Genomic DNA, 14069 nt, shown 5'->3' on the forward strand with positions numbered 1-14069 from the left:
GGTGACCCCAGCTTTATTCTTTTATGTGTTATGTGTGTTGTTTTGTATTGTGCTGTTTTGTACTGTTTTGGCAATTGGTCACTTGCCTTAAATAAAGGACCAAATAATTGTATATATAATGAGAATTCAATACTGCTCCAGCAGCTGGGGTTTCACTTCTTTATATTGTAGTGAAATAATGTCACGTCCAACAGCCTTGCTGTTGGAACAGCTCTTAATCGACGTGGTTAACGTGTCTGACTAACACTCTGGAAGTCGTTGGTTCAATGCCCGGGTTGAGCTCATTATTTTCACATTAATGGCGACGAGGCAAAAAAGAACTGTGAGTGCGGGAATGGGTCTGAGCTGTTTAATGGTTTCTGGGAGGGCGGATGCAAGGCATGCTAGTTGTGTCTGGGCCTTGAAACATTAAAAGGGGAGGATTGTAGTGAAATAAGGTTACTTCAATCAGCCTTGTTGCTGGGCAAGCTCTCTAGCGACTTGGTTAAAGTGTCTGACTACCACTCCGGAGGTCGTGGGTTCAATCCCCGACTTGAGGTCAGTATTTTCACATCAGTATTCTTTAATTAATTCAGCTTAGAATGTCATTAAAGAAAATGTATGGTTATTTCGTTAAAGTTGAGGCTTTAACATTTTATTACATAGACATTGGAATTAGTATATTGTGGCCATTATTAACCTATTTTCACGTTGGGTTTATATAAACGTCATATCCGGATACAACAAAAATACCGGATAGTTTTCTGAGAGTTGTATTTAATGGTGCATCTTTTTCCTCGAGTATAATGGACTTTGTAAATGAACTTCAACTTAATTTTACTTAAATAAGATGGTTAAACACAAAGGTACGTATATTAAGGTTATAAAATTGTTAAATTTAAGTAAAATCAATCAGCGTTCCATCTGACAAGTTTTAACATAGCACCGGAAGTAGAATTTTGTGTACATAATTGCTATGGAACATGTATGCATAATGCATAAATAATTTCATAACGAATTCAAACTAATTTAAATGCAACTTTGTTTTTTGTTTTTACATAAAAACAGTAATTTTGTGTTTCCTTTTTGTACCTTTAAATCAAATTGTTATCATTTTTGCATAGCAATAGTGACTGAGTTAGTTCTGGCTTCCATAACTTTAAATGTCGCTTTTTATGATTTTTGACTGGCGCGACTTTATAGTTATGGACCAACCCCATTAGGAAAGTCAACCAGAAATTCCCGAAAAGTTGACAATTAACAAAGACCGGTCAAAAACAGCTTTTAAATGCAGTTGTTGGCCCAAATCAAGCACTTGATTGGAAAGATTGACATTTTTCACATTTAACTGATATATTCTTTCAAAAAATACTATCTTAAACATTTAAAATGTATCTATTCTGCTCTTACATATCGAGAAAAACAGCGATCTGACAGACTTTCTTGAAATGCGAATCTCCCGAGATTTCACGGTCATATGACGTTATTTCTATTTTTAGTAACAAACCATGTGCTCAAGTGTTTTCAAATTCAGAATGACATTTCCCGGTATTTTAATTATTCTGGCTTATTTTGTAAACAAATTGTAGTGTCAATACAAAGTCAAAGTAAATATCATATAAAACTACCTGATTCACAATGAAATCAGTCTTATAATCCACCAGACGTAAGTTGTTAATCACAAATAATAGATTTCAGAAAACGAAAGTAATGTTTACAATTTCAGCATAACATGTCAAGGTTTATCCGAAAGTATCCAAATGAAAACTCGTCACGTGACAAAGCGACAATGGCGTCAAAATTGTGAATTTCAGACTGATGAGAGTTATTTTCATCTATTGTAAGATGCATTTGAACCTTAAAATATTCCTCGATGCAGTAATTTATATTCATTCACCAATATATGTAGAAATGTATCCAAGAAAATGAGCTTTCTTTGATTTATAGCGTGACATAAATATGTTACGACTCTGGTTGACTTTCGATACGGGGTTAGCTTCAGCGTACAGGTCTGTCAATACTATATAAACTGTACGCTGAAGTTTCTTTAGCTATGACTGAGTGTGTGTGAGAAAGGGCTGAATCTCGCTCAGACTTTTCGTATAGGTCACAGTACACTCAATCATTTCCATAAAAATGTAAATGTTAAAGCAATAACAAAATATCAAGTCAACAATTTGCTATATGTAACAAATAATTTGACACAAATGATTAAAGTCAACTGTTTCAACCCTATCTGTTTGCCAGCTACAGTCTGTACTCTCCAGTTGTAGGTATACCACCAAATGCCAAAGTCTCATCATGTAGGTCTAGAACCTCAAAGAAAAATATTTTATTTATAGAACACATCCACGTTTTTTTTGCTACCACACACAATAAAATATTAAAAAATAAAGTAATGCAAAGTAGCCATATAGAAAACTGTAGGGAAATAAGGCCACTTCCATTATATATTCTCCATACAATATCAATCTTTTACAAAACTATCTGTTTTATATTATCATAACTAAAATGATAATGCGATATTACACTGATATAAACACAGGTCCATGTTTTTCATGCGTTTCGACGATACATAAAGCAAAACATTGCTTATATGTGATGATGACAACTTCAAATTTGACAATGTCAATCATTTGTATAAGCATTTTTTTCCTGTGTAGTTTTTTTTTTTACAACCTTTGTAATTGGATAGATGGCATACATGCCATACGTCCCGATCTCGGCGGGACAGTCCCGCTTTTGGGCCCTTGATTTGTCCCGACATTCGTAAAAAACGATGAAAGGTCTATAGGTTCCCAATAAAATTCGCTATTCAAGCTCTGTTTCGCTAACACTTACCCCCGCTAATCCCTTTATTGCCCCAATTAACAATCCGATTCTACTTATCGTGTGTACCAGTGTTGTTTATGACACCTTATCAATTATTGATTTTATCAGGCATTCACACCATGGTGGTCTTCAAGATAGTGGTCGCTTATTGCTATCATAGTTGTATTATAATGAAATAAATGTTGAAAATGTGTTTATTTTTGTATTTGTTTGAAATGGTTTACAAAACAATTGCTTTGTAAAATTAACTCTACATCATTAATGAGTCTTTTACATTCAATGTTTTGTTCATAAATAGCGGGATAATCCGAATGTGCAATATACCAAAATCGCAACAAACAGTCCAATAAGTGATACCCATCTTGTCTAGTGTAATTGGGTGTAATTGTAATAAAAACAACGAGGTGCTATGCATGACAGTTTGATCCTACTCCAATTAAGCTAAAAACCACGAGGTGCTACATGTATGCATGACAGTTTGACCCTACTCCAATTAAGCCGCGACAATTGACAAGTAACAAACTGCGCATGGATACATGCTTAAAAAAACATCACAACAAACAGTAAAAGTGGTACCCATCTTGTCTTGTGTTATTGTAATAAAAACAACGTGTTGTTATTCATGACAGTTTGACACTACCCCAATACAGCGCCTGACAAGTCACAATTCAGTTTAATCTGTGTATATAAGAGAAACAAAATATGATTATTAACATTATAGAAAAATAATTCGAGTAAAGCATCCATAGACTTCTTTTGTCCTTTTGTTTTTGTTGGTGTAAAAACAGTTGAGGCGTTGTTGAGAGTTAAAATGAACACAAAGACGGTTTGCTTCCACCAAAAACCTACCTCTGAAATGTGTACGGCCGCGCATTCCGTGTGTAACTGATGTAACTGTTCGGTAGATAGTTTACTGTAACCCGTACTTTCAGTGTACTGGATAGCCTCCCCTGCATTAATGTTTGCCATTGAAATTAATATAATGAGTATTGTTGTCGTAATGTTCTAGATTTTGTACTCTAAAAAGATGAATATCCTCGTTGTTTGCTATTGTCTTATTTTATAAAACTGTTATTGTTATGTTTTAGATTCCATGCTTCATATCAGATGTTTTATGTCTTGAATAAAAGTATCAAGAGTATTTGTTAGTACTATACTGACTACAGTAAAGGTGGAATGATAAATCGTTTTAGGTGTCCCGCTTTTGGGTCAAATGTCCCGACAATTTTTTATGGAATGTCCCGCTTTGGACCTAAAAAATTATGGCATGTATGTAGATGGTTATATGTTGGAACAATGAAATTGACGTTTTTGAAAAAAAAGGAAGAAAGTACTCTTAAGAACTAGTAAAGCCTTAGTGTTCTTAATGACAAAAAGGCTCGAAATTCACGAAAAGAGTGATTCCAATTTGGTGTAATCGTTCTTTTGGCAAGTATAAGACTTTTCAGTATTTAGTCATAAGTGTTTTTGCCGGTCACAAGGACCGGCGATATTAGAAACTTCACCGGACCGTAAAGAATTTTGCCAGACAAGACCGGCGGTCCGGCCTTTTCAGGAACCTGGGCTAGTAAATGAAGAACCTACTAGCCCTGACCAATCTTTCATGTGCCCTGACCCAAGAATTATCAAAACATTTATATTTATCTTTCAACTTGTATGTTCTTGTGTGTGGAGATGCGCAATTATGATTCAATCATTCTTATTACTAATAACAAACGGATGCAGATGTCAGAACCCACATTGGTAAAGCACGAGCAGCCTTCCATCAGCTGAAGAACATCTGGGGATCCAGCGTAATTGGCAACACCACCAAGATTAGGCTCTTCAATACCATCGTGAAGCCGCTACTCCTCTATGGCGCAGAGACCTAGAGAACCACTGTCACCACCATAAAGAAAATACAGGTCTTCATCAACACCTGCCTCAGGAAGATCCCCAAGATCTGCTGGCCAGACAAGATCTCCAACGAAGAATTATGGAGAAGAACAAACCAGCAGCAAGTTGAAGAAGACTTCCTTCAGAGACGTTGGAGGTGGATAGGCCACACCCTTTGCAAGCCTGCATCCAATACGACAATGCAATCCCTCACATGGAACTCCCAAGGAAAAAGGAAGAGAGGACGGCTTAGAAACACCTGGCACCATGACCTGGATGCAGATGCTAAGCAGATGGGCCAAACATGGGGGCAGCTTGAGAGACTCGCCCAGAACCGAGACGCCTGGAGGAAGCTGGTTGGCGGCCTATGCCCCAGATCGGACCACAGGCGAAAATGAAATGAGATGACTAATAACAACAAATCGTTAGTGAATCTTAAATGTTGCAAAATAACGTGTAAAGGAAGTTTCAATTGTACAGGGTTAACTCCCTTTAAGTTTTATACTAAAAGCTGTGATCGAACTTTGATATTAGTTTTGCTAATTGAATTGCGTAAAAAAAGATTTTCTAAACACTTCTAATCGATCAAACAAATTAAAGTTATTTAAAATTGATAAATAACTAATAATTTTAATGAAACTTGGTGTTAATGTCGAGTTTGATACCTTCATCGCTCCCAGACAATCCTGGGCGATTCAGGCTTTTAGTTTAAAGCGTATTTTTATCGAGAAAACAGGTCACTTCGAGGAAACCAATAAAAAAACATGTCTAGCGGAATTCCGTGTAAAAATAGGTACTGACATGTTTTCTCCATATTTGCTAGCCCGGACCTAGGTACAGACAGTGAATGTCCTTTGGACGTGCCTTAGTGTCGAGTCCTGACAACCATTTCCCAATATGAAGGCTTCACAATGTGAATTTTCCCAATTTCAGACTTTTTCTCTCACATTTTCCCTGAATTGGGCTCGTACTGGTACTTTTCCCAATTTGGCAAAAAAAATTCACTGACTCTAACACGTTACGGTGTAAGAGCCTAAATGTAAATTTTATACTGATTATAAAGAATATCTAAAAGTGGCCTTTTCACAGATTTTGGCATTTTTGAAGTTTGTCATTAAATGCTTTATATTGATAAATGTAAACATTAAATTTTAAAAGCTCCAGTTAAAAATCAAAAATAAAATTTAAAAAAATATAAAAAATAGCCCGCAGCAGGGCTTGAACCAGTAACCCCCGGAATCTTGAAGTAAAAATGCATCAGCCAACTGAGCTATCCTGCCAAGCATACATTAGATGCCTATTTTATACCTTATATAAGCAATCTTTGTAGTTTCACAAATTTAAACGACAACAACAGAACTCTCCAAATTATTCAATCGTTTCGCGTTGCAACGCTTTGTAATTTTTATGTCCCCTACTATAGTAGTAGGGGACATATTGTTTTTGCCCTGTCTGTTGGTCTGTACGTTGGTCTGTACGTTGGTCTGTCTGTTGGTCTGTCTGTTTGCGCTAACTTTAACATTTTGCAATAACTTTTGCTATATTGAAGATACCAACTCCATATTTGGCATGCATGTGTATCTCATGAAGCTGCACATCTATCTCATGAAGCTGCACATTTTGAGTGGTGAAAGGTCAAGGTCATCCTTCACAAGGTCAAGGTCATCCTTCAAGGTCAAACATCATATAGGGGGACATTGTGTTTCACAAACACATCTTGTTTGGTTTTTAAATCGTCAAAAGATGCATATAATGGCTATATTAGACCATGGCAAATGTTCAGTAATACTGTTTCCTCACAAATATCATAACTAAACCAAAAATTTGCGAATCTGAAACAACTTTTTTCAATTTTTTCAATTTACCAAACCGTGAAAAGATCCCTTTAAGAAATTTGATGATTTGATGTGAACATGTATAAAAACTTTTCATAAACATACAAATCATCTTAAGATATATCAGGTTGGGTGAGATTGTCTGTCTTGTGGTATACAGGGGTAATATAAGCATTTAAATTGCAGTTTGAAGGACAATATTAACTAACAAATAAATATCAGCGTACATTTAAATATGCCCTTCAATTCACAGGCATGAGAATTCTCAGTGGATTCACAGAATTTGTGCGTTTTTTTATCATTACCAGGGCCATTTGTTAGATCGATGCAGATCCGATTAGATTTTGTTGGGGGGAGTTGGCCATGTCCAGCAATGCATATAAACAAAATACGATCGATTTCATGATAAATTGGTTTCCCACTGTTCTGTTAACCGATATCTAATAATAGATCGACAAGGCCATTGCTTCTCAATAGTCTATCCCCCTGGGCGTTAATTTTCTATAGTCTCATGAATCCTCCTATCCCCCGGGCACTATTCGCCCGGTCAGTGCTTTCGTCAATCTCCGTTCCAAGTACGAAGGTTAGATAGCTCTTAGATATAAAACTGAGTTATGGGAATAGATTTTATTGAAGCAAATGACAGTTGCTTTTCCATCAGTTTAACATTTATACAATGGAAAACATACTATTGTTATGTTTGCACACGTAAATAACTTTATTCAGGCATTTAATCTATTATTTTTTATGCTTCCCCAAAAATTTTGGGGGGAGCATATAGTCACCGCTTTGTCTGTCCGTCCATCCATCCGTCCGTCCGTGCACAATTTTTGTCTGGGCTAAATCTCAGCAACAAATGACCGGAATTCAATGAAACGTTATGGGAAGCTTCACTACCAAGAGGAGATTTTTAGCTCCCTTGGCCAAAGGCCAGCGGGGCTTATGTCATGGTCCTTTGTCCGTTGTGTGTGCGTCCGTGCGTGCGTGCGTTAACTTTTTCTTTAAACATCTTCTTGTGCTAAACTACTCGTCTAAATCTGATGAAATTTCTCAGGAATGTTCCTGTGGTGAACCTCTTTCAAATTTGTTCAAATTATGCCCCTGGGGTCAAATTTGACCCTGCCCCGGGGGGTAAAAAAATTTAAAATTTGCTTATATAAGGCCTATTTTGTGCAAACTTTATAAATCTTCTTGTCCTTAACCATTAGGCCTAGGGCTACCAAATTTGGTATGTATTGACATCTTATAGTCTTCAACCAAGTTTGTTCAAATTATGCCCCTGGGATCAAATTTGACCCTGCCCCGGGGGGTCAAAAAATTGAAAATTTGCTTATATAAGGCCTATTTTGTGCAAACTTTAAAAATCTTCTTGTTGGTAACCCTTGGGCCTAGGGCTACCAAATTTGCTATGTAGTGATATCTTATAGTCCTCTACCAAGTTTGTTCAAATTATGCCCCTGGGGTTAAATTTTACCCTGCCCCGGGGGGTCAAAACATTGAAAATTTGCTTATATAAGGCCTATTTGTGCAAACTTTAAAAATCTTCTTTTCCATAACCGTATGGCATAGGGCTACAAAATTTGGTATGTAGTGACATCTTATTGTCCTCTACCAAGTTTGTTCAAATTATGCCCCTGGGATCAAATTTGACCCTGCCCCGGGGGGTTAAAAAATTGAAAATTTGCTTATATAAGGCCTATTTTGTGCAAGCTTTAAAAATCTTCTTGTCCATAACCATTGGGCCTAGGGCTACCAAATTTGGTATGTAGTGACATCTTATAGACCTCTACCAAGTTTGTTCAAATTATGCCCCTGGTGTCAAATTTGACCCTGCCCCGGGGGGTTAAAAAATTGAAAATTTGCTTATATAGGGCCTATTTTGTGCAAACTTTAAAAATCTTCTCGTCCATAACCATTGGGCCTAGGGCTACCAAATTTGGTATGTAGTGACATCTAATAGTCCTCTACCAAGTTTGTTCAAATTATGCCCCTGGGGTCAAATTTGACCCTGCCCTGGGGGGTCAAAAAATCGAAAATTTGCTTATATAAGGCCTATTTTGTGCAATCTTTAAAAATCTTCTTGTCCATAACTGTATGGCATAGGGCTACCAAATTTGGTATGTAATGACATCTTATAGTCCTCTACCAAGTTTGTTCAAATTAAGCCCCTGGGATCAAATATGACCGTTCCCCAGGGGTCACAAAATTGAACATATGCTTATATAAGGCCCATTTTGTGCAAACTATAAAAATCTTGTCCATAACCATTGGGCCTATTTCTACCAAATTCGGTAGGTAGTGACATCTAATAGTTCTTTACTTAGTTTGTTCAAATTATGCCCCTAGGAACAAATTTGACCTTGCCCCAGGGGTCACAAAAATGAACATATGCTTAAATAAGGCCTATTTTGTGCAAACTTTAAAAATCTTCTTGTTCTTAATTATAGAGCCTAGGGCTACTAAATTTGGTATGTAGTGATATCTAATAGTCCTCTACCAAATTTGTTCAAATTATTCCCCTGTGCTCAAATTTGACCCGGCCCCGGGGGTCACAAAACTGAACATATGACGTTTACCAGTGTAGATTACTGCGGCCGTTTGGCTGTGACCAACAACAACATCAACATCTTGTAAACATGAGATAAAACCCTGTCATTTAGTGCCATTTTAGGTCAGATGGTGACTGCTTACAAAGGCATTGAAGTAAGAACATGTGTTATGAATGTTTTTCTTATAAACTGAAAAAAGTCGGGTTTTATTTAAATATGTCAAAAGTGACCATATATCCGGATGAAAATATTTTGGATGACATGTTAATTTCATGTCTTTTTTGTAGTGTTAAAACCAGTTTAATAATATATTATTGATTTTAAAAACACAACTTCCATGAACATAATTATTTCAAGGAAAGTCAATATATGATACTGCACGGTAAACTCAAACTTTGTATCCAAGAGAAGGTGTTGAAATTAATGAAGTGCAATGTTCTTAACTATGGTATATGCTGCTTTTTAATAACTAATGATTCATTGTTCCCTTTGTGAATAGTGACTGATCATGAATTGTTGAAATGATTGTCAAGAAATAATCTTTAGATTATCATAATATTCTCAGGCCTGTTGGTCTTAGGGATGTGTGGGTTGATGAGCAATTTCTCCTTTTATCACAATTATTTCTACCCTACCTGATCATTTCCTTCATATTCCATTTTAATTCAATTGACGTCTGCAACCTCTTTCAAATTGGGAGAGTCCAAAATGTGTTGTTTAGTGGGTTAAGGCATTTTGATTCCTATGGGTCTTGTGAATCTGTTTCAAATCAAATGCGTAGATTTGATCTTCAGCATCTAAAAATATGTGAAATATAAAGAACGACAATATCTTTTGGAGATATAAATGTACCTACGTTATAAGCAAAGGAGCTGTGCAACAATTCCTGGGCTTTTTTGTCTGTTTAGTTAACACGGTAGTAACTTTTTCCATATATAAAAATGCTCACCCTTCCAACTTTATGCGCCCAGTGGGACGAGGGATAGAAAGAGAAAGTCACATGCTTGAGTACATTTCAACCCATGCGCATTACACGTTTTTTTCGCAAAGAAAAAACAGTGGAGCGATACAGGGCCATCATGGCCCTCTTGTTCACAGAGTTATGGCCCTTTGAAATTTTCTATAAACTGTACATATAGTGCCCCAACTTTAACATTTGCCATAACTTTTGCATACGTATCTTATGGAGCTGCACATTTTGAGTGGTGAAAAGTCAAGGTCATCCTTCAAGATCAAAGGTCAAACATTTGGGTCAAAATTGCTCATTTAATGTACACTTTTGCAATACTGAAGATGGCAACTTGATATTTAGCATGCATGTGTATCTCATGGAGCTGCACATTTTGAGTGTTGAAAGGTCAAGGTCAAGGTCATCCTTTCAAGGTCAAAGGTCAAATATATGGGGATATAGTGTTTCACAAACACATCGCTTGTTTACCTTTATATTGGTATGTGTTATAATGTAAGTACCCTGTTGTAAAAAAATAGATACGGAAAAAAGTCCAGCTAACCAATTTTCTCTATTAGGTTTTGGGATGTAATTGGCTATCAAAACTTTTTTTTTAACTTAAAACATCACTCTGTTTGTTCAGTCTAAAAAATATTGTAAAATTCTGTTTTCATTAACACATACTGTCCTTGCTTTATCTAACAGTCATGGTGATGTGAATATTGTTTCCACATACAGGTCAATGCAGTGTTTTACATTCTCTAAACCCTAAGAATAATTGATGTGTTTATTTTGGCACATACCTCTTGTGTAGAGGACTGGCATTTTTTCAGAAAGGTCAGCATACAGAACAAATCAATACATTATACAATCCAAACTGGAACACTTGTACATGAAGTGTTTTTAATCAATTAAAGTTTGACCCTAGTACAGTACATTTGGAGGTACCATTTGCCATCACAACTCTTCAGAATATTGGAAATGAACATAAAATGAATGCAATAATAATTAAAAACCTCATAAACTATTGTAATTTTGAATGTTAAATTGTATTCAGTTCCAAATTTGTGTTATGTAAAATTATACTAAACATATTAAATGAATTGTGATTGTTGTATTTAGGATTTTAGAGGTCTTCATGATTTTTGTGTACAAAACAGCTTATCTATCGGATAAAATTTATTAAACAATACAATTGAAGTACTGCAATTATATAATATAAGGAATCTTTTAAATATACAACGATTCTTTTACTGGATATTTTAAGGGACATATTGGCGGTAAATGCGCTTTTATATTTTGAAAACTAAGATTATCTTTTAATATTATTAATATTTGGTTGCTTAATTCCCATATCTCATTTTTGATTAACTTTTAACAATTAATTTTATTATTTAAAAAAGCTCAAGGCATTAAGTAGACGCTGACAAATCTGTAGATTTAGTGAAATCTTTGTTTATGAACTGTACATGATGTATGGCTTTACGCTTGGGCATTTTTAACTGCAGGACAGTTGTGTGAATTAAAGTAAGCAAAGATAACGGTGGAAAAGCGTTCAGTATTACTTCTGACCACGTGGATCATTTTTTTGTCTTTCTCATAATTTTGTGGTACATGATTGGATTTCGAAATAAATGTGCACAACTTATCATCATATAAAAACATATGTCATGTGCAGGAGCTATGTTATCTTGTGCACTTCAAGGTCAAGGTCCTTTTTTTCATATTCCTTTTAGTGAAACCAAATTTGTCTGTCCGGCTAATAATGATGTGAAATATTGAACTTCATAATGTCAATGCGACATGGCGCATGAAACAACTATGGTACCCTAATCAAGGTTTGGAGACTTGTTTGCATATTTCATACATGTATGTAGTGAAGGTACATCATCATGTGCGGCCAATAACTTTGCAGTGCATGGTCAGATTTCAAAATAAAATGGAAAAATGACCATCATATCAAAATGATGTATCACATGCAAAAGCATGTCACTAGCTTCAAGATCAAGGTCACAGTACACAGTAGAAACTTGGTTTAGTGCTTATTCCAAGGTTGCAGTGGACACTCACAGTTTGTGCATATTCCTCATATTGCCAGTAAATGTGTCATGCATAATGGGATTTCTAAAAAAATGGCACAAAAAGGCATAATACCTAGACAATGTTGAGTTAAACAATCAGTTGCTTAAAGGCCAAGGTCACAGTTTCCACTTAAAGTTTGTGCATACTCATTGTATGGTATAAGTTATAGTAGATGTGCAAGTGTCTGTCAGTTCTAAATACTGCATTGGTAAATTTAAAGAAGACATATGGTATAGACAAACTATTGTGTTGGCTTACATGTGTAATTGACAATTTTTTGTATGTCAAATAGTATTAAGGTGTAGCAATCGTTTAAAATGACTAACATATTTGCTGTATTGAATGTTCACATTATAAGGGGCCGACAGCAATTGTTTATGTGTCCACTGAAGAAGTATACCCGTGTCCTTCATATACAATTCCATTTTATCAATGATTTAATCAATATGAAATCCTATCTAGAATAATCTACTGAAGAACAAGGAATTACATTGTTTTACTAAAAGCTTATATTTTGGGGGTAAAATACCACCTTTATGCACCTCTAATTTGGTCAACTTAAATATCATCTGGTTAGAACTAATTGTATTATATGGTCATATTTATATTTATTATCAGGTACAAAACGTAAAATGGCCCACACTGCAGCCATTACAGAAGATGAGGTGAAGACCCAAGAAGGGGCTGTGGAGGTACCTGGTGGATCACAGGACATACCTTTTGGACTAAAACCCAAACTGGACAAGATCTTCAAAGAGGTGGTGGAGAACCTGCCAGATATAGACTTTGATCTGTCAGATGTGAGTATGGAGAACCTGTAAGATATAGACTGATCTGTCAGATGTGAGTATGGGTTGGTATTATGAGTGGAGAACCTCCCAGATATAGATTTTGATCTGTCAGATGTGAGTATGGGATGGTATGGAGAACCTCCCAGATATAGACTTTGATCTGTCAGATGTGAGTATGGGTTGGTTTTATGAGTGGAGAACCTCCCGGATATAGACTTTAATCTGTCAGATGTGAGTATGGGTTGGTATTATGAGTTGAGAACCTCCCAGATATAGACTTTGATCTGTCAGATGTGAGTATGGGTTGGTATTATGAGTGGAGAACCTCCCAGGTGTAGACTTTGTTCTGTCAGATGTGAGTATGGGTTGGTAGTGGAGAACCTCCCAGATATAGACTTTGATCTTTCAGATGTGAGTGTGGGTTGGTTTTATGAGTGGAGAACCTCCCAGATATAGACTTTGATCTGTCAGATGTGAGTATGGGTTGGTATTATGAGTGGCGAACCTCCCGGATATAGACTTTGATATGTCAGATGTGAGTATGGGTTGGTATTATGAGTGGAGACCCTCCCAGATATAGACTTTTATCTGTCAGATGTGAGTATGGGTTGGTATGGAGAACCTCCCAGATATAGACTGATCTGTCAGATGTGAGTATGGGTTGGTATGGAGAAACTCCCAGATATAGACTTTGATCTGTCAGATGTGAGTATGGGTTGGTAGTGGAGAACCTCCCAGATATAGACTTTGATCTGTCAGATGTGAGTATGGGTTGGTTTTATGAGTGGAGAACCTCCCAGATATAGACTTTGATCTGTCAGATGTGAGTATGGGTTGGTATTATGAGTGGAGAACCTCCCAGATATAGACTTTGATCTATCAGATGTGAGTATGGGTTGGTAGTGGAGAACCTCCCAGATATAGACTTTGATCTGTCAGATGTGAGTATGGGGTGGTAGTGGAGAACCTCCCAGATATGGACTTTGATCTGTCAGATGTGAGTATGGGTTGGTATGGAGAACCTCCCAGATATAGACTTTGATCTGTCAGATGTGGGTATGGGTTGGTTTTATGAGTGGAGAACCTCCCAGATATAGACTTTGATCTGTCAGATGTGAGTATGGGTAGGTTTTATGAGTGGAGAACCTCCCAGATATAGACTTTGATCTATCAGATG

General features: G+C 36.3%; 1 protein-coding gene across 3 annotated transcripts in view; it reads left to right on the top strand.

The window, feature by feature from the left end:
• Positions 1 to 700: 700 nt before the first annotated feature.
• Positions 701 to 14069, top strand: part of LOC127873114 (dynein axonemal assembly factor 8-like) — a 54775-nt gene continuing 41406 nt past the window's right edge. For 2 of the 3 annotated variants that reach the window (XM_052416760.1, XM_052416768.1), the window contains exons 1-2: positions 701 to 845; positions 12720 to 12901. In XM_052416760.1, coding sequence (XP_052272720.1) covers positions 830 to 845; positions 12720 to 12901 — 198 coding nt within the window. In that variant the 5' untranslated portion in view covers positions 701 to 829. Of the gene's footprint in view, positions 846 to 12719; positions 12902 to 13323; positions 13366 to 14069 lie in introns of those variants that run through there. The other variant, XM_052416770.1, reaches the window with a different exon arrangement.

Source organism: Dreissena polymorpha, chromosome 1, assembly GCF_020536995.1.
Source record: "Dreissena polymorpha isolate Duluth1 chromosome 1, UMN_Dpol_1.0, whole genome shotgun sequence".
Lineage (NCBI taxonomy): Eukaryota > Metazoa > Mollusca > Bivalvia > Myida > Dreissenidae > Dreissena > Dreissena polymorpha.